This window comes from Meles meles, chromosome Y (assembly GCF_922984935.1).
Source record: "Meles meles chromosome Y, mMelMel3.1 paternal haplotype, whole genome shotgun sequence".
NCBI classification, from domain to species: domain Eukaryota; kingdom Metazoa; phylum Chordata; class Mammalia; order Carnivora; family Mustelidae; genus Meles; species Meles meles.
Genome location: NC_060088.1, coordinates 834,374 through 861,702, shown reverse-complemented (window position 1 = coordinate 861,702; position 27,329 = coordinate 834,374). Strand labels below are relative to the sequence as shown.

General features: G+C 56.5%; 1 protein-coding gene across 3 annotated transcripts; it reads right to left on the bottom strand.

Annotated features, from left to right (window-relative positions):
* Positions 1-551: 551 nt before the first annotated feature.
* Positions 552-20,399, bottom strand: LOC123935852 (interleukin-3 receptor subunit alpha-like). Of its 3 annotated transcripts, none has more exons than XM_045996693.1 (12): positions 20,180-20,399; positions 17,848-17,941; positions 13,673-13,791; positions 10,598-10,718; positions 10,075-10,207; positions 9,813-9,988; positions 6,357-6,472; positions 4,798-4,824; positions 3,661-3,772; positions 2,052-2,157; positions 1,087-1,160; positions 552-805 (listed from the first exon to the last, which is right to left on the bottom strand). In XM_045996693.1, the coding sequence occupies exons 2-11, from the start codon at positions 17,909-17,911 to the stop codon at positions 1,109-1,111; spliced, it is 1,026 nt and encodes a 341-aa protein (XP_045852649.1). In that variant the 5' UTR covers positions 17,912-17,941; positions 20,180-20,399; the 3' UTR covers positions 552-805; positions 1,087-1,108. The 3 variants fall into 3 exon arrangements, with proteins under 3 accessions (XP_045852649.1, XP_045852648.1, XP_045852647.1); XM_045996692.1 differs by having other exon boundaries at positions 1,087-1,168; positions 9,813-9,904; positions 20,180-20,397; XM_045996691.1 differs by having other exon boundaries at positions 1,087-1,168; positions 20,180-20,396.
* Positions 20,400-27,329: the final 6,930 nt, after the last annotated feature.

The following is a 27,329-nucleotide window of genomic DNA, read 5'->3' as shown; positions in this document are numbered from 1 at the left end:
CAGTGTTTCCGCAGTAACGCTGGGGTGGTTTTCAGCACGGCCCCTTCAGCGATGTGGGGTGCTGGCTGGCTACCGTGCATGGAACGTTCTAAACGGTTAGAGGTCCCTTTGTGAGTGAGCAGGCCGAGCCCGGGGTTTCCAAAGGGCCCTGGCCCCCTGGCGGCAGGCCGTGTCCGGACGCAGGTCCCTGTCTGGGGCTCTGTGGGGGAAGTCCGCGCCTAAGCATCCGCACACACGCTGTGCTGTTGGGGGCAGAGGCGACGAACCAGCGGGGCCCCTGGGGTTTCCCAGATGCCGCCTCCCCATGGCGGGGTGCCTGACGGCCCGGCTGTAAACGTATTGAGGGCTCCAAGAACCCGGCGCGGCCGTTGCAGGGACCAAACCGTCCAGCCAACTTGTGAGCAGCATCCCGGGTGGGGCCCGTTTGGGGAGGCCAGAGCGGGGGCCCGGGGGCCAGTGTGATGGGCCGTACCCACCCCCACGTAGAGGCACTGGGTGCAAACAGCGTTTATTTACGAAATGAGCCCGACACAGCCGTGCTTCAGTGCAAACAGCGTTTATTTACGAAATGAGCCCGACACAGCCGTGCTTCCTTGCCGGTGGCCGCCCCGTGGAGCACGCTCCAGGCAGTGCCTGCCCCCGCCCCCCACCCCACACAGTCGTCCCTCGGTCCAACCGCAGCCAGGCTGTGTGGGCGTCTGGCCATGCCGAGAAGGTCTCAGGTCCCTCGTCATGTCTCCCCCAAAACCTGCACCTCCGCCACCGGGCAGTCCTCCCGGCTTGCTCTGCTGCCCTCCCAGGCCACCTGCGGGCGACAAGGGTCAGGCTGAGCCGCAGAGCTGCAGATTTCCCGGAGAGTGCAAGGATGTGCAAGGGCGTGGCTAGTCTTGGGCGCCTGGATCACTGGGGCTCCAGGCCTGGTGTGCCTGCAGGAGCGCTTGGGGGTGACCCTGCAGCTCCTGACGTGACCGTCACCCCCGCAGCGTCCCCTGCCTCCCGCCAGGACCCACACGCAAGCATCCTGCTGCCCCGGCGGGGCTGTGGCCGCCCCGTCCCAGCGTCACCCCCAGCAAGGGCCGGACGTACCAGCTTGCCGCTCTGCAGGTTGTCAGTGATGGAGTCTTTCATGTGCGGGATGGGGGGGAAGAGTTTCTGCAACACTGAGTACCTCGGAGGACAGAGACACGGGCTCTGAGTCCAGAACTCGGGGACCGGGATGGAGTTAGAGCTCCAGCTCAGTCCCCGGGTGGGGGTGGGGAGCTGGTCTCCATGGCGGGCCCCTGCGCCCAGCCCGACAGCCCCGAGCAATCCCGGCAGGCAGGGGCAGAGCCCGGCATCTGCTGCTGGGGCCCGAGCTCCTGGCACCCCCCGCGGACCCCGCCACGCCGCTCCCCACGGCTTACAGACCAGAGTCCCCTACCTGAGCCGCTGGCCCATCCATACCCAAGGCCGAGCCCCTGGGCAGGGCGGCTCAGCCTGAAGGTCTGGGAGGGGCGTGGGTGAAACCAGAGAGAGGCCTGAGCCCCCAGGGACAGACCCCAAGGCCCGCAGGGCAAGGCCTGGCGGGGCTCTGCACAGAGGCATTTGGGAGACACCCCAAGGGCAGGACTTGCTATCAGATGGGCAAGGTCAGCGTGACCCTGTCGCTGGCCTGTTGCCGGCCTGTTGCCTGCTGGAGAGAGGGGAGAGGACGGAAAGGGGAAGGGGGAGGGGAAAGAGGAGGAAGAGGAGGGGGAGGGCGGCTCCCAGTCACCCCAGGGATGTCGGGAAATGGGGACTCTGCACGAGGGGTCGGTGGCTGAACAGCGGGGACACAAGAGGACACGCAGGCGAGCCTGGCTGCACCCCAGGGCTCAAGCTAAGAGGGAGGGACCTTCTGGATTTTCACGGCGGCAGGCAGCAGAGCAGGGTCAAGTCTCAGGAGGACCCTGGGGTCACGTGAGGCGGCCGCCCGATCCCTGGGGGTGTCCCGCGTGCGGTGGCGGGAGGGTGGGGACAGGGAGGAGCACCCTGCAGGGCGGAGGCCAACGGGGGCAGGAGGTGGCACTCACCTTCCACACAGCAGGATCACCAGCCCCAGGACCAGCATGGTGGCCAGCAGGACCAGCGCGGACAGCAGCCAGTCGGGCCGCGGCGAGTCCTCCCCGACATCGCACGCTGCGGAAGAGGGCGCACAGGGCACATCAGGTCCCCGGTGGTGCTGGCACCCAGCCCCCGGTGTTCCCTCCGGGGACCCCGGAGAGGCAGTGGGCACTCGGGCGTGTCCCGAAGGGAACAGTGGGGGGCCGCCCCTGGCCAGAAGACGGAGGCCCCCATTGTATGCCCAGCACCTCCTGGAGCCCGTGGGGGCGTCCTAGACGGCGGGCGGTTCCCTACAGCTGGCCGGTAGGGCGAGCACCGGGCGCGCTGCTGTGCAAAGACCTCCATCTCCCCTCGGGACTGCGGGGCCCCGTGGGGAGGGTGTGAGTTTGCCGGGGCTGCGGCAACCAAGTCCCACACACTGGGTGGCTGAGATGGCCGATACTCTGCTTTCACGGTCCTAGAGGCTGGAAGTCCGAGATCCACACGGGGCTGAGGCCGGTTCCTCCTGAGGCCTCTCCCCTCGGCAGGCAGACTCTGTGTTCTCCCCGTGTCCCCACGTGTTCGTCCTTCTGTGCCTGTCCGTGTCCGCACCCCTTCCTCTCATGGGATCAAGACCACCTTAATGACCTCATTTCACCTTAATCCCCTTTTTAACGACCCCATCTCCAAATATAGTCCCATTCAGAGGTCCTGGGGGTGAGGACTTCAATATGTGAATTTGGGGGGACACATTTGAGCCCACAGCAGAGGGTCTTTGCAGAACTAATTAGGTAAATGTGAGGTCCCAGTGGAACAGGATGGACCCTAACCCAATGACTAGTGTCTTTATACAAAGAAGAAATTTGGACATAGAGACACACAGAGAGGCCACATGAAGATGGAGACAGAGATGAGAGACACTGCCACAAGCCCAGGGACACGTAGAGCCCCAGAAGCTGGAAGAGGCAGGAAGGACTCTCCCCTGCAGCCCCAGGAGGGAGCCCTGCCCCGCCTGGATCTCCGTGGTCCTGCCCCACCTGGATCTCAGACTCTGGTCTCCAGAGCTGGGAGAGGATGGATTCCTGTGGTTTTAAGCCTGTCCCCCACCACGTGCGGTCATTTATTGCAGCAGCCCCAGGACCCTCGTGACCAAGCTTTCCTACGCGACACCTCTGGAATGGGACATTCTAGGAGAGCCTGTGAGGAGGGTCTGGTTTCCGAACAGGTCAGGGAGAAACCGCGGCTCTTGTTTGGGGCAAATCCTTCTAATCAGGCCCAGGAGCCATGCCAGGGTCCATGTCGGATGAAAGGAACCCGTGTGCCTGCAGACAGCGTTGTTATTGACACGCCATGGGGGCTCTAACTGGGGGTCTTGTTCCTGTTCCTCTCTGCTCCCCCATGGGGTGGGCACAAGGTACAGGGTCAGGTGTCTTCAGAGCCCTCTCTGAGGACGCAGAAGCCAGTAGGGCTGGATCCCTGCCCCTTCCGTGGCAGAGCATCCAAGAGCAGGGGTGGAGCGTGAGGGGTCCGTGCTGACCGGGGGTGGTGCCCGCAGTGTCCAGCGCGCACAGGGGACAGATGGAAGGGCGCCTCACTCACCGAAGCGTTGGGGGGCGCTCCACTCGCTCCAGCTTTTGCGGTAGAAACCTTTGGCCCTTAGTCTCGCCGCATAGTTTCTGGGATTGTGAAGCTCAAAGAACTTCTCCTGGAGCTGAGGTTGAGAAGGGAAGAAGGAAAGGCTGTTCCCAGTTGGCGGGGAGACAGTGGGGCCCGGGTGTGAGCGTTCTGGCCCCGCGGTGCCTCGGACGCGGACCTCCTCTGGCAACGGGGTTGGAGCAGATGCAGTCGGAGAAGAAGAGGGCAGCTTGGGTTAGGGGTCTGGGATCCATGACCACTGGTGGGCTTACAAAAAGGGGGAATTTGGGGACACACACACACACGGGGAAGACCATGTGCATGACAGAGGGAGACAGCCACACGCCAAGGAGCCCCAGCAGCTGCAACAGACGTTCCCTGGAGCCTCCCCGAGGAGAATGAGGTCCTCCCCCATCTATATCTTGGACATCGGGTCTCCAGGACCCCAAGAGCATAGAGTTGTGTTTTAAAGGCCTCAACCTGGGACACTCGTTGTATACAAGCCCCCCCCCATCCCAAGAGCGCGAACCCGACCAGCCTCCATCAGGGAAGATGCCTGCTGTTCAGAGGGGCCTGGATACTGGAGCCCCCCACCCTTCTCAGCCCAGGCTCTTGGTGTCCAAGACACCAAGCACTGGGAGGAAAAGGAGCCATGGCCACCCCCAAAGAGGCCAAGCCCATGGTGCCGTGTGTGGGTGTTGCACACGGCATGGGGCGCTACAGAGTCTTGAATATGACGTCCCTGTGCTCCCCAAGAAAGATGTGTCATTCCCCGTCACCCCCGGGGTCTGTGGTCCGGACCTTCCTTGAAAGTAGGGTCTTTGCCGATGTGCTTACTTGGAGGATCTCAGGATGAATTCGTCCTGGATCGGGGTAGCCCTACGTCCATGACAGGGGCCTAACAAGGGACAGGAAAGGAGACACAGACACAGAGGAGAAGCCAGAGCAGGGCAGAGCGTCATCTCCGAGCTGTTTCCCCTCAGCACGAACTCCTGGAGATCACCGGATGGGTGAGCGGGCAGAGTCGGGCACCGCAGAGTGTCTGGACAGTAAGGAAACAGGTTTGTGATGTCCAGTTCAGGGAGGGTGGGGGACGCTCACCTTCTCCGTGTAGGCGGGATCACTGCCCTACAAAACAAGAGGGGAAAGCTGTGGGTATCTGGTGCTGTCCCCCGACAGACGCCCTTATTCGAGCCCTTTTAGGTTTATGCGGAAACTGAGTACAAAATAATCGGGTTGAGCCTAAATGATCCATATCATATATAAATAAATCTGGGTATGAAGGAGGCATTAACTAAAAAACACCTGGTCTTTTTGGGGTGGGGGAGATAGAATTAATAACCTTTATCTCAGCTCAAAACATGTGGTCATTTTCATTTATAGACTTACAGTTTTTTGTTTTTTTTAAGTCTATTTATTTAGTCTCTATGCCCAGCGTGGGGCTTGAACTCACAACCCTGAGGTTAAGACTCGCGCGCTCTGACCGAGCCCACCGGGCACCCCCCACTTGATCATTTTTTAAGGAAACTTGATCCCGGCGTAATTTGCTTGAGCAAACCACACCTCAAAAGCACACTCCTTGTGCCCCTCCGCCACGGTTTGGTCCCCGCACACACCCACTAGAGATCGTTCTGCATGTTCTACGCTTCTGTGCATCAGTGGGGTCGAAGCCAGACGTTGAGTCGGGCGGACCTTCCCGGGGGGGGGGATGAACTCGGCTGCGATGAACACGCAGGTCCCCACGTTGGTGGGACTTAGGTGTTCATGATTCTCGGAGCCAGACCAGCACGAGCATGGCTGCCTCCACGAGATACGACCAAAGCTGGTTCCAAAGTGCCTGCATCATGTTTTTCCTTAAAAAATATGATTTTACCCTGGGTCTTAACAATCGGGAGACGGTTCGTCCACAAGGGACATCGGAGAGAAGAAGGAGCCACGTGTATCATTTTAAATGGCCACCGGTTGAGTCGCAAGCAACTGTTGCAATCAGCGGCGTGGCAGCCGCCCCTCCCCTCCTCGCTTTGGCCAGACTGTCCCCTTAGCCGATGTCAGGGGTGCCGAGGGGCCTCTCCCTGTGGTTTGCATTTCCGTGGCACCTTTCCATGTGCTTACGGGGCACGAGTATGTCTTCCTTGGGGAAATGGCTGTTTCCACTTCGTGCCTTTTGTTTTTTTTCATACAGTTATTGGTCTTCTTGTTATCGACTTGCAAACCTTTCTTATCCAGCCCAAATACCAGTCCTTCGACAGATAAATAGACACCTGGTTTCTTCTGTGGGTGGCCTGGCTTTTCAATTTTACCTCTTCTCTTTCGAACAGCCAACATTGTTACTTTGGTTAAGGCTCAATTTTTTTTTTTAGGGTTTGTATATTTTCTCTGGACAATTTTCACACACGAAAGGTTAAATGATCGTGCATTTTTCTCAGGTTTTTTGTGTGTTAACATTCTTCATTTTTATGTAGAGTTTAGTTCATGTTTTTATTTATTTTCAATTTGACTTTAGTTTTTTTTCTTTTTACTTTATTGATGTTCATTTTTAAAAAAGTAAAAAAAAAAATTTTTTATTCATATTTGTGTGTGTGTATGTTTTATCCGCCTCCAAAGCCTTGGGGGTCCAGATTCTACAGAATTTGGAACTGCCAGCAAGGACAAGCATTTACCTTTTGTAGTTGCAGTTCATACTCAAATCTGTTATTAAAGTGGCTGGACGCTTCCCACTCCATCAGCAAATGGGATGTATTACACGTCCCAGTGATATTGGGTGGATTTAATATCTCTAGGACAGGAAAAAAAAAAAACAACTTTTATGAGTAAAACCAATCAACACCCCCGCCCCCCAGAATATACTTCAAAACAGGCTTCGTGGAACTTTAAGGTGACAAGAGGCCGAGGAACATGTCATTCCGAGGTTAGAGAATGGGCGAAACATCCATACAGATGCATGACAAGATACGTTAGGATGTCTGTCGGTTTGGATCAGCCATAGGTCTAGCTACGCAGACACCGGACGGTGAGAGACCCCCGCCCACCCCGAGATCCTCCTGGAAAGCAAGGTCTGTGCCACAGACGTCCCCAGGACTAGACCGACGCTTTCCCTTGGCCCTAATTCCACCGTCCGCCAGCAGAGGGAGGACGGCGTCCTGTGCCCATGGAGTCCTTCCTTTCCACCGGCCAGTCTGGGCGTCTGGCAGCCTGGCCCGCTCCCCGCCCTGCACAGGGTCAGTCCCAACGCCAGGGCTCTCGGCAGGCCAGCCGCGCTCCCGGAAACATCTGCCCCTGCCTGCACGCCTCCCCCAGACCCTGCCTGCTGCAGCCAGCTCCTCCCCGGACGTCCTGTCCTCCCTTCTGGGTGCTGGGACCCTCTGGGCTGTGCTCGGCCCTCTGCCCTCGCTCCGGGCATTCAGCGTCCCCTGACTCCGTGGCTTCTCCAGCTTCGCATGTGACCACGTCTGAATAGAGACACCCGGGTCTGACCTCCACTGGGAGCCCAGCCCTGGGTCCTCACCTGCCTGCCTGCACCTGTGTTCCTCCAGGGCCCCTGGGTGGCGGTCCCCAGCTCTGTTTGGGTCCCCTCCTCCTCCCGTCCTCTCCCTCCTCTTCTCCTGCTCCCTCCTGCTCCCCCTCCCCTATCAATGACGTCACCCTGCCCCCAGGCTCCCTCTGTCCCCGACTCTACCTACAAGGACAATCCTGTCCTGAGAAATAGCCTCAAAACCAGCCCTCCTGGCGCCCTCCTCCCTGTAGCCACCCAGACCCTGCCCATCGGTTGTCATGGGACCTGCACCCCACAAATGGCCTCTCCAAGAAGCCTGCTTGGGAGGATGTGTCCATTGGCAGGGATGGAGAGTGAGGCCAGGAAGGTAGGGACACCCCAAGGGACAAGTGGGTTAGTCCTACTGGGCAACAGCCCTGGAGACAGCCCAGAACTCTCCTGCTAGGAGCCACCCAGCCCAGGTGAGGGCAGAGGGTTACCACCAGCCCCTCCAGCTTGGGGCAGAGCCCATGTCCCGCCTGCCTGTCGGAAAGGCCCCGTTACAGTGTAACACCCACAGGCAGCCTCCTCTTGGAGACGCTCCTCCTGGGAGGAAGGGCCGGGCCAGCGCGAAACGTGAGGCACTTTCTAAAGAGCTGCAGTGAGGGGAATGGTCACCCCCAAACGGCGTCTCCCTGTCAAATCTCTAAAACATGGGAATGGAATCTCGTTTAAAAATAGGGTCTTTAGGGGCACCTGGGTGGCTCAGCCCTTAAGCGTCTGCCTTTGGCTCAGGTCCTGATCCCAGGGTCCTGGGATCGAGCCCCACATCTGCAGGAAGCCTGCTTCTCCCTCTCCCGCTCCCCCTGCTTGTGTTCCCTCTCCTGGCTGTGTCTCTCTCTGTCAAATAAATCAACAAAATCTCTTTTCTAAAAATAGGGTTTTTGCAGGTATAATACGTGAAGGATCCTGAGATGATATCCTCCTACCTCAGGGGGTCCCTAAATCCAATGACAGGCGTCCTTGTAAGAGATAGAAGACAAGCCACGGGAAAATGCAGGCAGAGATGGGAGGGACACGGCCATAAGCCTGGGGAGGTTTGGAGCCCCAGAAGCTGGAAGAGGCAGGAAGGACCCTCCCCTGGAGGCTCGGGAATGACCGTGACTCTGCCCCGCCTGGATCTCAGCATCCCTGCCCCGTCCTGATCTCAGACTGCTCTCCAGGGCTGGGCGATTAATTCCTGTGCTTTAAGCCTCACGGTTTAGGCTCATTTATTAAGACAGCAATTGGGAGCTAATAAGCTCCCCGAGTCTCTTGGTGTCATGGAGCACCCTCAGTGACACTCTCCAGCAGTCACCCCTGCACGCCTGAACCTGGCCCGTCCCAGCGCAGAGCCGTGGGGGCCTGATGCCCTTGCACATGGCCCCAGGCTTGGGTCCCTGCACTCCCGGCGACATGTCGAAATGCCACTAATGCTATCGAATTCATTTCCCACCCCGGGCGGCTGCCGGCCATCGCTGGCGTTCCTGGGCTGTACACACACCACCCTATGGGCTCCCATGGCTTCCCCGTCTGTCTTTGGGTTGGCCTCTGCGTCTCCTCCGTTTCTTCTACGGGAACCACCACATTGGATTAGACCCTCCCTGCAACGAGTACAAAGATCCTGCTTCCACACAAGGCGGCCTTCACAGGTGCAAGACGTGGACAGATCTTTGGGGCACAGCAGGCGTTTTTGAATTTGTGTTCCCGACGGGATAATGAAGCATGCATTGGGGGCACAGAGCCCCCGGTTCCCATTTGACCCCTCCATGCGTCCCCCCCGGGCTCTCCGACACCCACCACCCCACTGTCCTGACCGCTGTGTCCTCCCACCCCTGCTGGCAGTGGGGCTGAGGACACAGGGGTCCAGGGGGGAGCATGCACGGAGTTGCAGGCGGCCTTACACACGGTCTGGATGTACCGGTGGGGGCCCCCTGTCTCAGGGAGCAGCGTCCAACCCGTGCCCATAAAACACAGCATGTCAGCTCAGGAGGGGGAAGCCACAGACAAAGCAGGCCCTAACCCTAACCCTAACCCTAAGCCTCAGGGGACGGGGGCGGCCGATGAGTGGTAAGAACACAGGGCCTTGACAGGGGGTGCGAGCACGACTCTCACCCCCTCCCCGAGACTCGTGAGGGAGCCACGTGTCCCGTGTGTTGCCGGAATGCTCCAGAAGCAAGCGGGTTACTTCCTGAGCTGCTGTGAACTCACAGCCACTGCTTGGAGCTGCACGCGTGTCTTCCCCAAAGCACACACCCTGACTCTCAGTGGGATGGCGTTCGAAGCGAGGTAATTACGTGGGAACCCATGAGGGGATATGGACGGCACCAGAAGAAGAGAAGGGAGCGCTCTTTCTCTCCCTCGACCCCTGGGTGAGGTCACAGTGAGAAGGCTGCCATGTGCAAGCCGGGAAGAGGGACCCTCACCAGGAACCCAACCTGCCGGCCCCTTGAGGTCGGGCTTCCAGCCTCCAGAGCCATGAGAAATCAGCGCGTCCTTTCAGCCGACCGCTTGGGGTTATTTTCTTACGGTCCCCCGCGCTCAGACACCAGCATCCCAGAGCCCAGGGTGCAGCCTGAGAGCCGTGTCCTCGACCCGTACTCACCAATTTCGGATAATTCGACAGTACGGTCGGAGCAGGGGATCCTGGCACCTTGGCTTGTGCCCCTCACCAGGATCTGGAGGTGTTTCGGCAATCTGGAGACATCATTGAAATGACACCGAACAAGTTTCCCCCGATTATCCATTTTGTAATTCGGGCACTCGTACTCCCTGTGGGTCCTGCGGCAAGGAGGGGGGCACCCAGCAATGACCCAACGGCCCCACGTGCCCAGGGAGAGCCCGGATGTGCCGGCGACCACACCCACCTCAGCTCCTGCCAGTACATGTGGTACTGGACGTCGCGGGGGGCCTCCCTGCCCACCTCCCAGCTGCACGTCAGGAAGTCCACGTCGTGCACCCAGCAGTCCAGACCTCGTGCGGCTGCCTCAGGGTTTCCTTCTGCGTTTCCAAGGAGACGAGAAGAAAAGCAAGTCACCTTTAAGAGGGACGTGAGGATCTCCAGTTCTTGTGGGTTCACACGCAGTTGCAGAGGTCAACGTCCATAATGTCAGGATACAGTGTGGTCTCATCCCCCAAGAACCCTCCAGATGTTCCTTTTCTTTTCTCACCCGTGCCAACCACTGATCTGTTCTGCCTTTGCACATATCATCAACTCAAGAAAGTCTTATGAATGACATCCTCCTGCATATGTGATGTCCTAGGGTCCTATGCTTTTTTCCCCCTACTCCCTGCAGGTCCACCCAAGCTAAAACTCATGGTTTTTGTATCCCTACGACCAGCCCGCGACTGAGAGCAAACAAAACCCAATAAGGAACACATTCCCCTCACCTTGCAGAGGATACTGAATCCCCATCAAGAACGGCGGACCTTTGGTCAAGGAGATGCTGAAGTATTTCACTTCACACGAGGGAAGGACGTGGAACTGGCAGTAACGGTTGTTGTTGACGGCCTGAGAGGGAAAGAACCATGGAGTCATTGTTGAGAGAACACACGTGGTGCCTTGGTGATGACATCCAGATTGAATAACAACGATAACCATAACAGCGGCAAAAAACCGTAAGTCTCTACAGAGTCCGAGCAATCTTCATCAAAACCCCAACCACTTATTTTGTGGCAATCGACAGACCAGAGATGGTGTATAAATTACTAGTTGGTGGAGAGGGAGGGAGAGGGGAACAGATGAAACACAGCATTTTTTTTTTTTTTTAGGGCAGTGACTTTGTCCTGTGTACTACATTTACCATTCTCCATTTGTCTAAAGTCACCAAACACACACTCCGAGAGTGACCCATCTGGTCATCTGTGTGCTCTGGGTGAGATGACGTGTTCAAGCACATTCATCCGTGGTATGGACTGTGCCGTCTGGTCGGAGGGTTCCTAGTGGGAAGGCCGTGCGCGTGCAGGGGCTGGGGACTGTGGGCCATACAGGAAATCCCTATACCTTCCTCTCAATTTTACTGTATATAAACCCCACACTGCTCTGGGAAAAAAGGGAAATTTATTCATTTTCTAAAAACTGTACAAAAATTTATATAAAATAATTCCAAGTATGAATAAATAAATAATCAGCTTATAAACAAATATTCCGTTTATGAATTCCATGGTGAATAAATCAATCCTTTTCTGAGGATCGAGTGATAAGAGAAATTGGGACAGAAAAGCTGGGAAAATGGGGAAATAAAATGTCACATAAAAATAAAATAAAAGTTGTCACATGAAACAAAAACGAGAGGAAGATATTTATCAAGCTCATGATGAATTTTGACTTTTTACTTGCATTATATAATAAGTTAACGATGTGGAGCCCCAAATGGTTTAATAAGGAGAAGATTGTGTTTTTTTAAGGTTTTAAGTCCTCTCCATGCCCAACACGGAGCTCAAACTCATGACACCCTGATGTCAAGAGTTTCACGCTCTGAACCAGTTGAGCCAGCCAGCATCCCCAACAGGTGGAAATTGTAATTGTAAAGGAAGAAGACGTCTGTCTAATTAATCATGTCTATAACAGATTCAACCAGACTAGTTGCTAAATACATGTTAACACAACAAATCTCGAGGCTCTGGGAAAATGTGCATCTTTGGGCATTTCTGGGCACTGATCTAAAGCTTCCTTGGGTGATTCAGGTGAGACTCGTAAACTTGGTCACTGTCTCTCGTCCGAGGAACACGAGTTCCATAAATGCCTCTCAAAGGAAGTTCGAAAAGAACAACAGAATGCGGGGTTGATGGGTGTTTTCCCAAACCAGCCATCACCGTGCTGAGTGCTGCCTCTGAACACCACACGCAGCCCAAGGTTGGGGGTCCTCACGTAGGCAGACATGGAAACAGGGAAGGAAGAGACTCACCCCCTGAGAAGGAGAACCCGTCTCCGCTGAGGACAAACACACCAACCGGATGGTTCAACCCAATATTTACCCACTTGGCCAAGAGTGTAATGTTGAAGTAGCGTAGATACATGGGGAAAACAGGACACACACACACAAAGACCCATGAACAAAACGGAAATAAATTCAATTTAGGGAAAACCAACAGTGGATGAGGGAATGACAACAGGGTCCAGTATCTTGAACTAGACCTTCTAGCAATTCCTTCTACATCTTCAGGATCCAGACAAATCTCTATATCTCTCCTACATATGATTTATGTGCATGGACGTTGGGAAGAAGGAACCCAACTTAACTTTAGTGCATTTTGGAAATTGTGCTGGCTCCATGCGAACAACCATCCATGTCTTCTTCAACGATTTGAAATAGCACCTTGGTGGTGTAGAAAACCCTCCTTACCCAACGCGCCACCAATGCATGCTTCTGCTTCTGGATTGTTCCATTTCTTTAATCTATCTATCCACGCATTCCATCAACCCAACCCTGGATAATCATAGCTTCTTGGTACATTTGGAGACGTCATGGAAAGGCAAATTCCTGATCACTAGTGTTCTCTATCAACATTTCTTGGTTCTTTTTGTAGCCTGCATTGTTCCAGATAGAGTTTAGAGTCATCTGGACACGTCCCAGTGAAATCCCACCTAGGCTCATCATGAACTGGTGTGTCCCCCCACATTCGTATGGTGAAACCCTCATCCCCAGGACCTCAGAAAGTGGTTGTATTTGGACATTGGGTCTTTCAAGAGGGGATTAAGGTAAAATGAGGTCAGTAAGGTGGGCCCTGATCCCGTAGGACTGGAGTCCTTAGAAGAAGAGGACATCAGGACACAGACACACATCAAGGGATGACCACATGAGGACAGAGAAAGAACAGAGTGTCTACACACCCAAGAGAGAGGGCTCAGGAGAACCAGCCACAGCCCCGCCTGGATCTCACAGTCCCACTCTCAGCCCCGCCTGGATCTCCGACTCCCAGCCTCCAGGACTGGGAGGAATATTTGTAATGGGGGCCCAGGTGGTGACCTGTGCTGTATTCAATCAAGAATAATCTTAAAACACCAAATTTATTGTCAAGGAAGTTGACAGGTGCCTCTTCCTCATGAGACACTATGAGCTGTGAACATCTTATATTCTCATTATGGCCCACCCATGGGATCTGTCACAGTTCTCAAGACCTCTCAAGCTCAGAAGATGACACAGTATAGGATTTGGGTGAGGGGCGGGTGATGGTGGGAAAGCAAGCTCACTTTCTTCTGGGCTTGGCTCTCCACCCGGATCCCTGAGGACATGTTCTCACCAAGGTTCTCCAGGGACACCATCTTGGACATCGTACAGAAGGTGAACCCTGAGCTGTGGTGTCTGCAGTAGTCTTTCATCCCACCTTCCACAGCCAACCCCAGAGTAGAATTTCCGCTTCTGTGATGCCAGAACCTGTCTTGGCCTTTGGGCTCTGCTGGCTCTTAAGTCGCCAAACGTCATGGAAACCTCAACTATGCCAAGTACGGGGAAGATGGTTTACCTTAGTGATAAATTTTGAATTTATGAAACACATAATTTCCGAAACATTTCCATGGAGGTCCCAGGTCAGTCTCCTTTCCACCGGCTCTATCCTTAGGTTCTTAATCAGTGAGTCAGGATCTGAAATGGGTAGAGGTCAGAGTTAGGAGAAGTACTGCAGGAGCTTGAACCCTTATTGCCGTGGGAGCTTCCTCTTCCCTCCGAGTTCACCGACGACCTTGGGAAGCACGGGCGAGGAATTGCTGAGCACAGGAAGAAACCTTCCATCAACAGCGCCCTGTTCCTCTCCTTAGCCTGCCATCCCCGTTGTGGAGAAACCGGGAACAGATCTGGCTTGCATAAGTCTCTCAAGGTCTGGGTTTCTGGGACTGGTTGCCAATAGCCATCAAACTTGCTTTTTTTTTTTTTTTTTTTGCTTTATTTTGAAAATACAAGGCATGGTCATTAGATTGATATGCATGGCCTTTCACGGCTCACGGGCGGTTGGAGCAGTTCTACATTGCTGGAGAAGCTCCCCAAGCACATCAGGTTCTGTTTTGAGACAGAATCGAAGGTCACGCATTCCCGTTACAAGTTGCTGGGAAAGGGGGTCTCCAGCGGTAGACCACAGGGCTCAGCATATCTCATCCAAGACTTGTTTGCCCAGGTACAAGGCGCTACTGAGTCATGTTTTCCAATACCGTCCGTCTGTAAAGCTACAACGGACACTCGGTGAGATTTCATCTGTGACCCCTTTCGAGGACTTGCAGGGTGTGACTTTAATAAACGTTCACCGAGTTGATAAGCTGTCAGTATCGTGATTCCGTATCAAGATCAACAGCCTTAGTTTCATAAGCAAGACCAAACCGTATCAACACCTTGGTTTCTGCCATTATTTTCTTCTACCATATAAGGACAATGTATTCCTTCATGGTAATAATAAAAAAAAAAGGCATTGAGGCAAATTTCTTAGACATCGAACATGTACTTCTTAAGAGTTTTTAAAATTTAAATTCAATTAGCCAACATGCCGTACATCATTAGTTTCAGATGTACTGTTCAATAATTTATGGACATTCTCTTAATAAATTCTTTTTTTAAAGATTATATTCATTTATTTGCCTGAGAGAGAGCGAGAGCTCAAGCAGGGGGAGCAGCAGAGAGAGAGAGGGAGAAGCAGGCTCCACGCTGAGCAGGGAGCCCGATGCGGGACTTGATCCCAGCACCCGGGATCATAACCAGAGCTGAAGGCAAAGGCTTAACCCACTGAGCCATCCAGACGTCCCTCTCTTAACAGATTCTTATGCCTCAAAATTTACGCTCAGTTCTGCCAACACAACATTAAATATCGTTAAAGCAGATATGAGAGAAAAAGTAGGAAATACTAATGTTAACATATTTTATCATATTTTATTTTTATAACTAATAATATATATAAATTATCAGATATTTAAGGAAGAAACAGTATCATGGGCACAAAAGTCAAAAAAAAGGGGGGGGGGACGATGGGAAATATTACCTGATTCACTTTAGGAGGCCAGCATTATCCCAATTATCAAAAATCAAAGATATTAAAAGTAAACTCGAGGCCAACACCCCTTATCAACATAGACGCAAAATCCCTTCAGAAAGTATTAGTCAACAAAATCCAGGAATACACATAGACCTGGTAATATCTCATGACCCAAGAGATTTATTCTGGGAATGCAAGTTTTCTTTAACCGTGGATGTAATTCACCCCCATTAACAAGAAACTAATCATCTCCATAGAAGCAGGAAAAAAGAAACTGACCAACTTACACCCATTTGGAATTTTAAAAATCTTAGTAAACTAGGAAAGGAAGAGATCGTCCTTACCCCGATAAATCTATGAAAATCTTTGAGCTAATTCAGACTCAATGGTGAAAGACTAACCACTTCTCCTTAAGACCAGAACAAGGCAAGGCATCTGGTTTCAACGCTTCTGTTCCACCGTGTGTACCAATGGCCCCTCGTAATGCAGTCTGGCCAACGCTGAAGTCTTAGGGGGCGTCCCGCTTACGAGGGAAGATGAGAAAATTTCGGATTGCGTCAGCTGCCTCCTTCTAGGAGCCTTCTGTTCCTAGAAAGCAGCTCACTTCCAACCTGTGGTCAGGCATCCCAGAGCACTCTCAGGCCTGAAGTGACCACAAAGGCAGCGGCAGGCTTTGTCCCCAGCCAAGACGGGCAAACCAAGGTGGGAACTGGGAGACGAGACCAGATCATGCTCAGACCTGAGGGTGGCCAGCTGAAGTGGACGAGGCACCTTCCCTTTCCTGACATCCCACCATCTCCCGGCCCCCTGGACGGGGAGGTGTGGCCACATCACTGGGTTCTAGTCCATGAAATTCAACACGACACATGGCGGTATTTCCAGTTCTCACCCATAAATGCTCCTGGGGGAGCCGGAGGACATTGGATCTCAGGATAAATATTTGGGGCAGAACCACCTGTCGTGAGCCCTCCTCTGTCCCCTCAAAATTCATGCTGGAGTCCCAACTCCCAGGACTTCACAATGGGACCTGGAAATGGGTCCCATTATGTTAATTGAGATGGGGTCATCCTTGAATAGAGTGGACCTCTCTAACACGATGTGTCCGGTGTCCTTATTAGGAGAGGACATTTGGACACGAAAAGACATAGGGGAGGACATTTGGACACGAACAGACACAGAAAAGGCTACAGGTGAGGACAGACGCAGAGATGGGAGGGACGTAGCCATAAGCCCAGGGACGCTTGGAGCCCCAGAAGTTGGAAGAGGCAGGAGGGACCCTCTCCTGGAGCCCCAGGAGGGAGCCCATCCCTGCCCCGCCTGGATCTCAGCATCCCTGCCCCGCCTGGATCTCAGCATCCCTGCCCCGCCTGGATCTCAGCATCCCTGCCCCCTGGATCTCAGCATCCCTGCCCCCTGGATCTCAGAGGTCCGGTCTCCAGAGCTGGGAGACATAGACTGCGCCCCCCAGGCGACGGTACTTTGTTCTGTCCGCCCACGCAGACTCAAGCAGCAGCCTTCAGGAGACCAAAACCTCCTTCTCCCTCCCCGACAAAAGCATCTGAATTCCGCCCCTATTTGAGGAAGGAATCAACATCTAGCGGGTTGTGAAATCTTGTGGGTGTCACCGCAGCTGACAGCGGACGGATGCAACCCCCAGGTGGGTAGTCTCCGGCACTCCTGCCGGACCTGTCATGCCTGCGGCCCGGCCTTCGCCCCACAACCCTGTGCCGTGAACCCGGGAACCCGATGTGGAAAACACGCAGATGGCCCTCTCGGGGGTCCGCTGATTACTCAGAAAATTCTTGACGGCGAGACATTACCAATCCCGTCTTCCTCGTGGCCTTGGTGCATTCGGGGCCACCCCCGGGCTCGGTTAACACGCCGTGTCCCGGACCAGAGTCGGAGGCGTGGGCATCTCTGGTAGCCATGCCTTCTCCAGCAGCCGACGGGTTCCCCAGGACGTTCCCTGCGGCACACTCATTGGCCGCCCCCGTCCCCTGAGGCTGACCGGACGGTGACAAAAGTGGGCACGGAAGGCTCGGGATCATCATCAGCCTCTTCTCCTCTCATCGACTCTGGTTCCTCTGGGATCTCATTCCCAGCATACGAGCCACACGGAGGGCAAGGAGACCATACTCGTCTCACGTGGTCTTCCCCGCGGGCTCACGTCCGTGGCCACAGGTCCCTCCCTATAAGGACGCCAGTCCTGTTGCGTTACGAGCCAACCTGGACGGGCTCATCTCAGCAAACTCCGTCTCCAAACACAGTCACATTTATAGGGTCTGGGTGCGAGGGGTTCTAGGGAGGAGTTTAGTGGGGACACAAGTTAGCCCCTAACCATGGCCTTGCCCACGACCCTATCCAGGAAAGGGACATACGGGTCAACGCGGTTTCGCCCTGGAAAAATGACTCAGAACCCAAGTAGGCGATGGGTCCTTGCATTCAAGCGCCATCGAAATGCTCAGCACGTCGGCCCTCAGCCACCCCGCGTCCTGGCTGTGAGGTTGGGCCGAGACAGGCCTGCCGGACGATCCCGCTGGCAGCATCGGGGTGGGGGGCACACGGGCACTCTCTGTATCCCCGCTCACCGCTCCCACCGCATCCGTCACGCACGGGACGTCGAGTTCAACGGAACAGCAGAACACCGGACACACCCTGAGACCGCACCTGGGGTTCGGTCCTACCTTCCTCTGACGGCGACAGACCGGACGCGGACGTCAGAAACACGGCGAGCCACAGCACGGCCATAGCGAGGCAGCTCCCACGTCAGGCCGCGCGCTGGAAAAGAAGGGACGCTTAGCGTGTGGGACGGAGGAGGGTGACTTCGGGGAGGTCCTGCTGGTGAGCACGGGGTCTTTGCAGGAGGACAGGCTCTGGGTATGTGCATTTGCCTATGCCCAGTGCGTGCGTTCACGTCCCGCGTGTGTGTGCTGGTGTGGGCGTCCCCGTGTGCATGCCCGTCGCCTGGAGACACTCGCACCCTGAGGTCGGAGCGTGCTCTTGGCTCCAGCCTGAGGCAGAAGTCGGGAAAGCACACGCCGCGCACGGTGCCGGGAAGCGCGGCCATGACAAAGCGTGGGAAGGAAGTGTCATTAAAACTATGAAGCCGGCCCACATCGAATTTCCTGAACGGGCAGAGTTACGGTAACTAAACCCTGCACGGTCCCAGCGCCCCAGCCAGGACCTTCTCGGGGTCTCCAGGAAGCCCCGGCTTCAGGCTGGTTCTCCAGGACCCTCGCCTGCGTGGCCAGCCTCCTTCCCCCACCCGGACTCTCAGCAACTCGGTCTCCTGACGGGCCCCCGTCCTCCACACCGTGTCACCGTTGGCAAACAGCATTCGTGGTCTGGGACCAGCACTCTGTGCCCCTCAGAACTGTCCACAAAACGTGCCCCCTTTGCACTATCCCATCTGGAAAATCTCAGCCGGGATTGAGGAGTGGGACCTCAGATTTCCCCGTCAGTCCTGGGCATTCACAGCCCCCAGCACAGGACCCAATGAGGACCCCAGCGGGGGTCTCACCTGCTCCCCTGGTCCAGCCGTGGGGCTCCAAGCCGGTTTCCCGTCTCGACAGCAGGACTGGGGGCAATTTCCAGCAAATGTGCACTTTTGTACAATCGGACAGTGAAAGTGGCTCTTGCCAACCTCGGGGAACACGCCCGAGAGACCCCTTCCCCGGGACAGGGGGATGGAAAGATCCAGGATCGCCTTTGGGTGGGAGGCACCCGGGACAGGTGTCTCGGCGTCGTAATGCAGGGACGCCGGTGAGGGCAGGGAGGCAGGAGGCTCAAACTTTGCTGGGGGTCCCCAACCCGTATTCACCGCATACCGTGCGCCTCAGAGGTCAGAGCGGGAAGTCCACGGTGGGGACTGGGACTCGCCGCTAGTTACAGCCGGTATGGGACTGCAGGCGGTCGGACACGGCGGGCGCCACGGTGGACACGAATGTCCAGGGGTCTGGAGCCCGCATTCGGCTGGAGCCCGCAGCTGGCCCAGAGGAGAGGAGCGAGGCGTGTGCCCTGCCTGGCGTCATCCCCTATAAGACCTTGATCCCGACAGGACCTGCCCAGAGGGGATCCTGGGGAGACTCTCAGGCATCTGCATTTATTTTATTTTATTTTTTATAAACATATAATGTATCGGTTCATTAACTCTGCGTGGAAACGAAACGCACGTTGCATCAAAGTCACGCTTTTTGCTCGTGCTCAGCCGGCTTCCCCCGCTGCCCTGGTCCCCCCTCGTGCTCTGTCTCTCTCTGAGAAATAAAGTAATAAAATCTTAAAATGAAATAAAATGCAACTCAGGGACCATCTGGGGCATTCTCCGTACCTCTCTGTCTCCAGAACATTCCATCCAGAGAAAGGAAACCCCATCAGCATGAGCGCTCACTCTCCGTCCCCTCCCCGGCACCGGGCAGCCCCTAAGCCACGTGCCGTCCACGCATTTCCCCGTCGTGCCCATTTTTCCAGAAACGGGATCACGCACGAGGAGCCCTCGTGTGTCTGCTTGTGTCCCCGTGTATCGTGTTCTCAAGCTCCTTTCCGGAGCTGAGTCCTAGTCCCCTGCGTGGATGGACCACGTTTTGCGCACATCTGGGCCCGTGTGTGTCAGGCACCTGCAAGGGATCGGTGCGTCATGGTCCATCCGAGCTCCCAGCAGCTCCCCGCCAGGCCGCGCCAGACGTCGGGAACCAGCCGCCGTGCCCACCTCGGACCCGAGCTTCTGTGCAAGACTCGGCATGGCAGCCTCACGCGTGTGCTCACGCTTTTCCAAAAAACACGGGGACAGTGAGGTAGACGACGGCCATTCTCATCTTCTGTCCTGGGCCGCTCAGCCCCTCCAGCCCGCCAGCGTGAGAGCCTGGGCTCACGGTCCCCGCTGGCTCCCCGTGCCGTCCCCAGCATCCTTCCATGCCCTAAACCCTCCGGATCCCCGTGCGGTGCCCAAGGCAGATGCACCGCAGCTGGAACGAGCCCCACTCTGATACCCCTCGTCCCTCCCGGGGTCGGAGGTCTTACCTGGGTGTTGAGGAAGGTCCCACGTGGGAAAGGCACCCGGCCCTGGGCGGAATCAAGACCCCAGACTCCTCTCTCCGAGTCCTGTTCCCAGCTGTGCTCCAGGAAGTGTCCCCAAAGAGAAACCAAAGGTGCCTCTCCCTTCTTAGCAGCTTTATGGCCACGGCCAGGGGCCCCGCCCCTAAAACCCAGACCCAATGAGGCTCGGGTGGGCCAGGGAGGGGAGAGGTCAGAGACCCAGGCGACCACGCCGTCCCCGTGTCTCTCTGCATGTCTTCCCTCGAAGCCGGGGTCAGCCGCCCTGTACTTTCCCTGGAATGAGTCCCCTTTCTTTCAAAATTGCTCTTTTCCTGTTCTCATTTCTGCTCGCGTGTTCCTCTTTGTTAGAACCCTGATTGCGGCGCGCGCCATCCCGGGCGGGCTTGGGCAACTTCCTGGCATCGTTGGTGATACGCCGTGCTCCGCCATGGGCCGGGTGGACGGCGCCTCCGCCGTCTTCCCGCTGGGTCCCCGGGGACACGCTCTGCCCCGTGCCCCCGGGACACAGACCCTGGGGAGGACCCTGGGTCCCCACGGAGGACGCCACCCAGGGTCAAACGCAGTCCTCCAGGGGGGAGCGGCCTCCGGCTTTGTTTCCCACTGCAGTGGACCTGGGCTCAGCCCCTGCTGGAAGGAACCCGCTCAGGGACAGGGACTGACCCCTTGGCTTGACCCCACTCCTACCTGTGACCACCAGTGTGACGACCGCGGCGCAGGATTCCGCGATATGGGCTGTGTGGCTGGCGCGACCCCACTCTGATCCCTGACACGTCTCTGAGCTCATCCTGGATCAGGGGGGACCTAAATGCAATGACCGGTGTGCTTCCAGGAGACAGAAGACGACACACAGACGCAGAGGAGAGGACGGCCACCTTCCCCTCGCTGAGCCCCGGGGTGGACCCCTTTCCAGGGCAGCGTGCACCCAGATGACCTGGGCACGGAGCTTAGATGCACGGATCTGGACGGGCACCTGGGAGGCTCGGTCCACTAAGCCTCTTGCCTTCGGCTCAGGTCATGATCCCAAGGTCCTGGGATGGAGTCCCCCATCAGACTCCTTACTCCATGAGGAGCCGGCTTCTCCCTCGGCCTGCTGCTCCCCCTGCTTGTGCTCTCTCTCTGTCAAATAAAAAAATTATATATATATATATATTGAAAAAGATGCAGAGGTCAGGGTGGGGGCATTTCAAGCCCGCTCCCAAGGATGCCCCACACGGCATGTGCTGGGCAGGTGTCCGGGCATGGAGAGGAGTCGCAGAGAGGTCCAGAGCCGGCGGCAGAGCGGCCAGAGAAAGACAGGGCTGGGGTGGGGGACGTCCGCGTCTGTGGGGGCCGGAGAGTGTTGTGGGAAGAAGCGTTCTCCGAGGGCAGAACTGCAGGCTGCCCAGGGTTATTAAGAAGGCAAAGCTGATACCGGGAGTGTGCTCCCTGGGTCACAGCGCACTGACCTCCTTGCAGGTCAGGACTCTGGTCAGCACGCTGTGGCCACGACAGGGACGGATTCGGATCCCTCCGCAGGGGCCAGACGTCGGCTCCCACAGTCGGAGCAGGGCTCTGGGTCCGTTTCTCTGTTGGCGTCTCCCTCCGTCCTGCCCTCCCCATGGCCGGCGGCCAGGCTAGTGTCCGCCCTAACCTGGAACAAAACTGCACGTTTAGGGTCCCTGGACCGGGGATCCTGGCAGGGCTGAGGACGGTGGTCCCTTCCAGAAACCAGCCGGGAAGGCATCTGTCCATGTGAATGCAAGACCTCTGGAGTCTAGACCGTCTTTACCGTGGCTCTCGGGAACCCGTTTCTACACCACCTGCCTGCTCTGCGCTTCCCAAACACCTGGCCTGTCCCCCAGGCAGGCGAATGGCCAGAGGACAAAAGACTTCCAGGTTTCAGGAAGTGGAGAAGCAGGACAAAAGCAAGCCATGGGGGTGTGGGGTGTGGGTGGGGAGAGCGTCCATCGTGAGCTCAGACGGCACCCCTCCAAGGGCAGGGTCTGCACCTGGAGAAGAGAGGAACAGAAGACGGGAAGCGGGAAGGGAAAGTGGGTGAGGCAGGAGGTACAGATGCCGGCTGGGTAGACCCAGAATAGACCTTCTCCACCCAGCGATGCACACGGGAGCCCAGGGTAGAGCCTCTCAACCAGCACGACGCACCTGTGCACGGAGCCCCTGCACACGGGAGCCCAGAGTAGTCCCTCCACCCGGCACGATGCACCTGTGCACGGAGCCCCTGGATACAGCATGCTCGCTCAGGGGTGTGGTCAGCTCAGGGAGGAGGACAGGAGGACAAGAGAAACTTTTGGGTTCACTAGCCCCAGGGATGGCACATGAAAGCTCTAGCCTAATGGCTGTTGGGCGCAGGTGGGTGCTCAGCGAGGGGCAGATGGGTGCCTCCGAGGGGCCCATGCAGGCGGCAGGTGCGCCAACTTTATATTAATTATATTATTATACATTATCATGTTACATGTTACTGTATCACATGGTGTATTATTATATTATGTTGTGATACATTATCATGTTACATGTTACTGTATCACATGGTGTATTATTATATTATGTTGTGATACATTATCATGTTACATGTTACTGTATCACATGGTGTATTATTATATTATGTTGTGATACATTATCATGTTACATGTTACTGTATCACATGGTGTATTATTATATTATGTTGTCATCTATGATTGCATTATGTTGAAATGTATCCTAGATAACATCAACCACGTATATTATAGTACATTATTACAATATGACGTACACATTAATGTGTACACTCATGTTGAGATTAATGAATGTCTATTCATTAACCTATAAACACGAGCATTTTATTTGACTGAATTTCTTAATAATGTTATTAATTCACACGCATGGACCACTGTGTTCACGCACATTAATACGGCCGATGTGCTTATTTAGGAGGAAAGGCTCTGTCTTCCCGACCGGCCGTGCTGGGGCCAGGCACGTGCTCCCAGTGGGGCGGGGGGCGGGGGGCGCCGGAAGGAGCAGGATAGTCCGAGCGTCCCCGTAGCCCAGCTGTGTGGACTATTCCGAGTTCACTTGCTCTGTCCAGGGGGCGGGAGGTGAGTCCTTCTCAGGCAACCCCAGACCCTGTTCCCACGGACTCTGTTACAGAAACAGCAGCCGCCCCTGGTGTTCAGGAGTGTTTCCGGAGCCTCATTCTTGGAGGGAGCGGGAGAATTTTACCCCGTCTTCCCTGCAGATTAGCAAAGGACAATGCCTCCTTCGCACCATCTACCTCCGAACCAAGAAGTCCCATTATTTGGGGGGTCGGCTGTCGGTTCTGGGCAGGACCATTGTGAAGCCTGATTCAGGATGTAACGGGGCACCGTGAGGGCTTCTTACGGAGGGAGGACTCGGCCTGGGGGGGGGGGGTCTCGGACTCCTGGCTGCCCCCCCTCGAGGCACCCTTCAATGTGCGCACGTGGGTCACGGTCTGCCGCTCAGAGAGAAGCAGGTGGTCCTGGTGCCCCGGAGCTGCAGCAGGACCCGGGACCCAGCATGGAGGCATCCTTTCCGCTCCCGGTGCTGGGGACTGGGGAAGACCCCCAGTCCTGCTTCTCCAAGAGTCCAGCGGGGAAGCAGAGGCGAAATGTTCACCCGAGACACCTGGTCGGCTCTGAGGTCACGCAGACGCCCAGCCGCGAGGACCCCTGGGCGTCCATGGGGACGTTCAGAGCCACTTTCTGCTTTGAGGATGGCCTTGCCCTGGGACCCGGTGGGCCTGGTTGCAGGATCCCAGTCCTCATTGAGGGGGTTTCCCCTAAATAAGAGGCTTCGCTGGTCCACTTTCCTGGCTGAAAACAGAACCCCCAGACGCTCTGCCCCTCACCTCGGAGGGGAAGGTGCTTCTTGCTCTGAGATGTGCAGGCAGCTGCTCTGGGACAACTGTGCCCGCGTCACTGAGGCTCGCCCTCTGCTCCGTGCAGACGCTGGTTCTCCTGCGGAGGCCGTGGGCGTGCCCTCCACCAGCACGCTGTCCCGAGGAGATGCAAATCTCTTCCGCAATTTTCTGCAGTTTCTTCCGCGAATGGCTCACCAAGCAAAAGAAACTCTTTCCATTTTCTTTTCATTTACCTGCATTTTTGTCTTACATGTTGTGGGGAAGAAGGAGAGGGAGAGAGAGAATCTCAAGCAGGCTCCAGGCCCCCGCTGTGAGACACGAGGCTCCATCTCACAACCTTAGATCATGACCCGATCCAGAATCAAGAGGCAGAAGCTTCAGTGACTGTCCACCCAGGCGCCCCCAAAAATAAGCAGTTTCGGTCACCGTGCTGGGCCGAATGGTGCCTCCCCAAAGGTATACCCGTTGGAGGCTGCGAAGGAGGTCTTATTTGGAAATAGGGTCTTTGCGGATATGATAAAGGACCCGACGTGAGCTCATCTTGGATCGGGGTGGCCCTGAATCCAATGACATGTGTCCTTGTAAGAGACAGAAGAGGAGACACGGACACAGAGGAGAAGCCACGTGAGGACGGAGGCACAGATGGGTGGAGCACCTGGACACCTGGAGCCCCAGAAGCTGGAAGGGGCAGGAAGGACCTTCCCCTGGAGCCTCAGGAGGGAGCACAGCCCTGCCCCACCTGGATCTCAGCATCCCTGCCCCGCCTGGATCTCAGACTCTGGTGTCCAGAGCCGGGGGAGGATGAACCCCGTGGCTTTAAGCTCGTATCATAATAACGTTCTTCCTTATTCTTCTCTCGACCCTAAACAGTGAGCCCTGGCTCCTCACTCTGCCCCTGAGTCCCAGGAAGCCTTGCCTGGGGTCCCAAACCTACAGAGGCACACGCAAATGACCCGTCCACTCCAGAACCCGCAGGCGCCCGACCCGGCGAGGGCTGGATTCCCCGGTTCCAGTTTTTAACTCAAATCCGTGCCCGAAACTGGAGGCTCCCGGGTGGCGCTCATCGGCGGAAGCAGACCAGGTGTTTACGACGGAAACTTCTCTCCCTGCTTCCCACGCCCGCGCCCCCCTGGTTGCAAAGTCCTTCCTGTCATCTCGGGCCCTGTCTGCTTATCACCCCCGACACCTTGACGGAGCGGCTCCTTGACGGGGCCCCTCGGGTATCTCGGCCGCCGTGAGAGCCGACCGCGGGGACCGCGGTGACAGCCGATAGCAAGCGGCCGCTTCCTCTGCCGGGACGACTCGGTTTTGTTTCTCGCTGCGTGCACGGGTTTCGAAAGATGCCGACTCCTCCTCCGTGTACTTAAGCCCCGATACAAGCCATATGGATGTTTTTCAACCAAACCTTCGTTATCAGCCATCACTGCCTCTTGTGAAACATGTTTCTTCATGGTGCAGACTTTTTCCCCCCTTTTCTAAAGGCTTTTATTTATTTATTTGCAGGAGAGAGAGACAGAGCATGAGCAGGGGGAGGGGGAGAGGCAGAGAGAGGGGAGGCAGCAGGCTCCGGGCTGAGGGGGAGCCTGATGCGGGGCTCGATCCCAGGACCCCGGGATCACGACCTGAGCCGAAGGAAGACGCTTCCCCGATGGAGCCCCCCAGGCGCCCCACAGTATAGACTCTGAGTGGATCGGGCTGTTCTGTGTAATCACAGCGAGCATCTCCCCACCCGGATGTGCGTGAGCGTTGTCCGTGGGCTTCCTCTCGTCCTCGAATGAGCGCACGCGGCCCGGGACAGCATTTTGCTCCTGAAGTGGTCACAGCCGAAGCCCGATGTTTGGTAAATGGCCATGCAGCGCCCCACAGACGGGCGCTGGGCTAAGTTCACCGCGCGCCTTCCCCCTCCTCTGCGCCCGTGAGCCCCGAGCTGAAAGGTGACGGGAAGCGCCACCCCCCGAGTCCCACTGCCTGGCGTCTGCCCCTGGGGGGTGGGCATCCGGTGGCCGTCTTCCCCCATCCCTTTCCCCCCCCGACTGTGTTCCCACACATGTGGACACGCGTTTCCCTGTCCCCACTCCGCAGAGTACCCAAACGGGCAACGCGTCTGCCCAGCGTCCGGAAGGCGTCGCCGGCGGGATCCTTGGAGAATTTCTGTTAACGGCTGAGATGCTGCGGGGCCGTCCCGAGGCAGATGCCGCCCCCAGAAACGGGTCCTGGGAGCTCCCGGGTCTGTCTGCGGCCACCGCCGGAATCCTGGTCCTGCCGCCGTCACCGGCCCACTGTTCCCCAGCCTGCTTGGCTTTTTATTTTATTTTAATTGTTTAGCAGCCGAGTCCGTGTTCCTGGGGTTGTCACTAAATGTCACGTCATCTGTGCAGCTCAGAGGCTGTGTGGTCGTCGGGGTCCAGAGGGCCCAGTCCAGGGAGTCAGGTCCTCTCCAAGTGCCCCCCTGCGTCAGAGGCGGCCTGGGGGTCAGAGTCTGGATCTCTCGGGGCCGCTGGGGCTCGACCGTGCAGTGTAGACACCAAGAGGGATGCGAGGAAGGAGCGGATGGCTTGGGGAGCTCGATGGGAGGCTTCCAGGCACCTGCTGGGAGACCTGAGTGTCCACGGGACGCTGAACCCTCCCCTGCGGGTGCCGCTCCTCCTGAGCCCGACCCCTAACAGAGACGGCCCCAAGGGGGATGTCCGGCGTAAGCCACTCTCCTCCCTGGCCCGGCCACGTGCCCCTCGCAAGACCTGAGCAAAGCCCTCGATACGGCAGAAACTCAGGCGTCTGCCCATAACCCGGGGACAGAGACACCTGCTTCTCTGGGGGGCTGAGTCGGGTCTCCCCACGTCTCTGGAGACGGACCCTGCCCCCCACATGCAATGTGGTGCCGTGGGCGTCTGTCCCACGGAGAACCACAGCCCATCCGTGCCCTGGAGCCCGCCCGGCAGGACTCCTATGTTCCGAGGACGTCCACCTGCCCACTTTCGGTTTCACTTTCCGCTTCCCCAGACGACCTCGTGCCCTCGACCCCAGCGTCCTGTGCTGACGGCTGGGCTGTGCTGAGTCTGTTTAAGGACGGGGAGTCTTGGGAAGAACTTTAAGTCACCAGCGACGGGATTCATACCAAACCCCACACTGTAGGGAGCAACACCGGCTCCTTCCCGGATGTTTGCAAAATCCGAGCAGCCCAGCCAGGACACGCACTTCTCCCCTTAACACCCGATCCGGACACGCGACGTTGTCCCCCCAAATGTGCCCACCCGTGTCTCA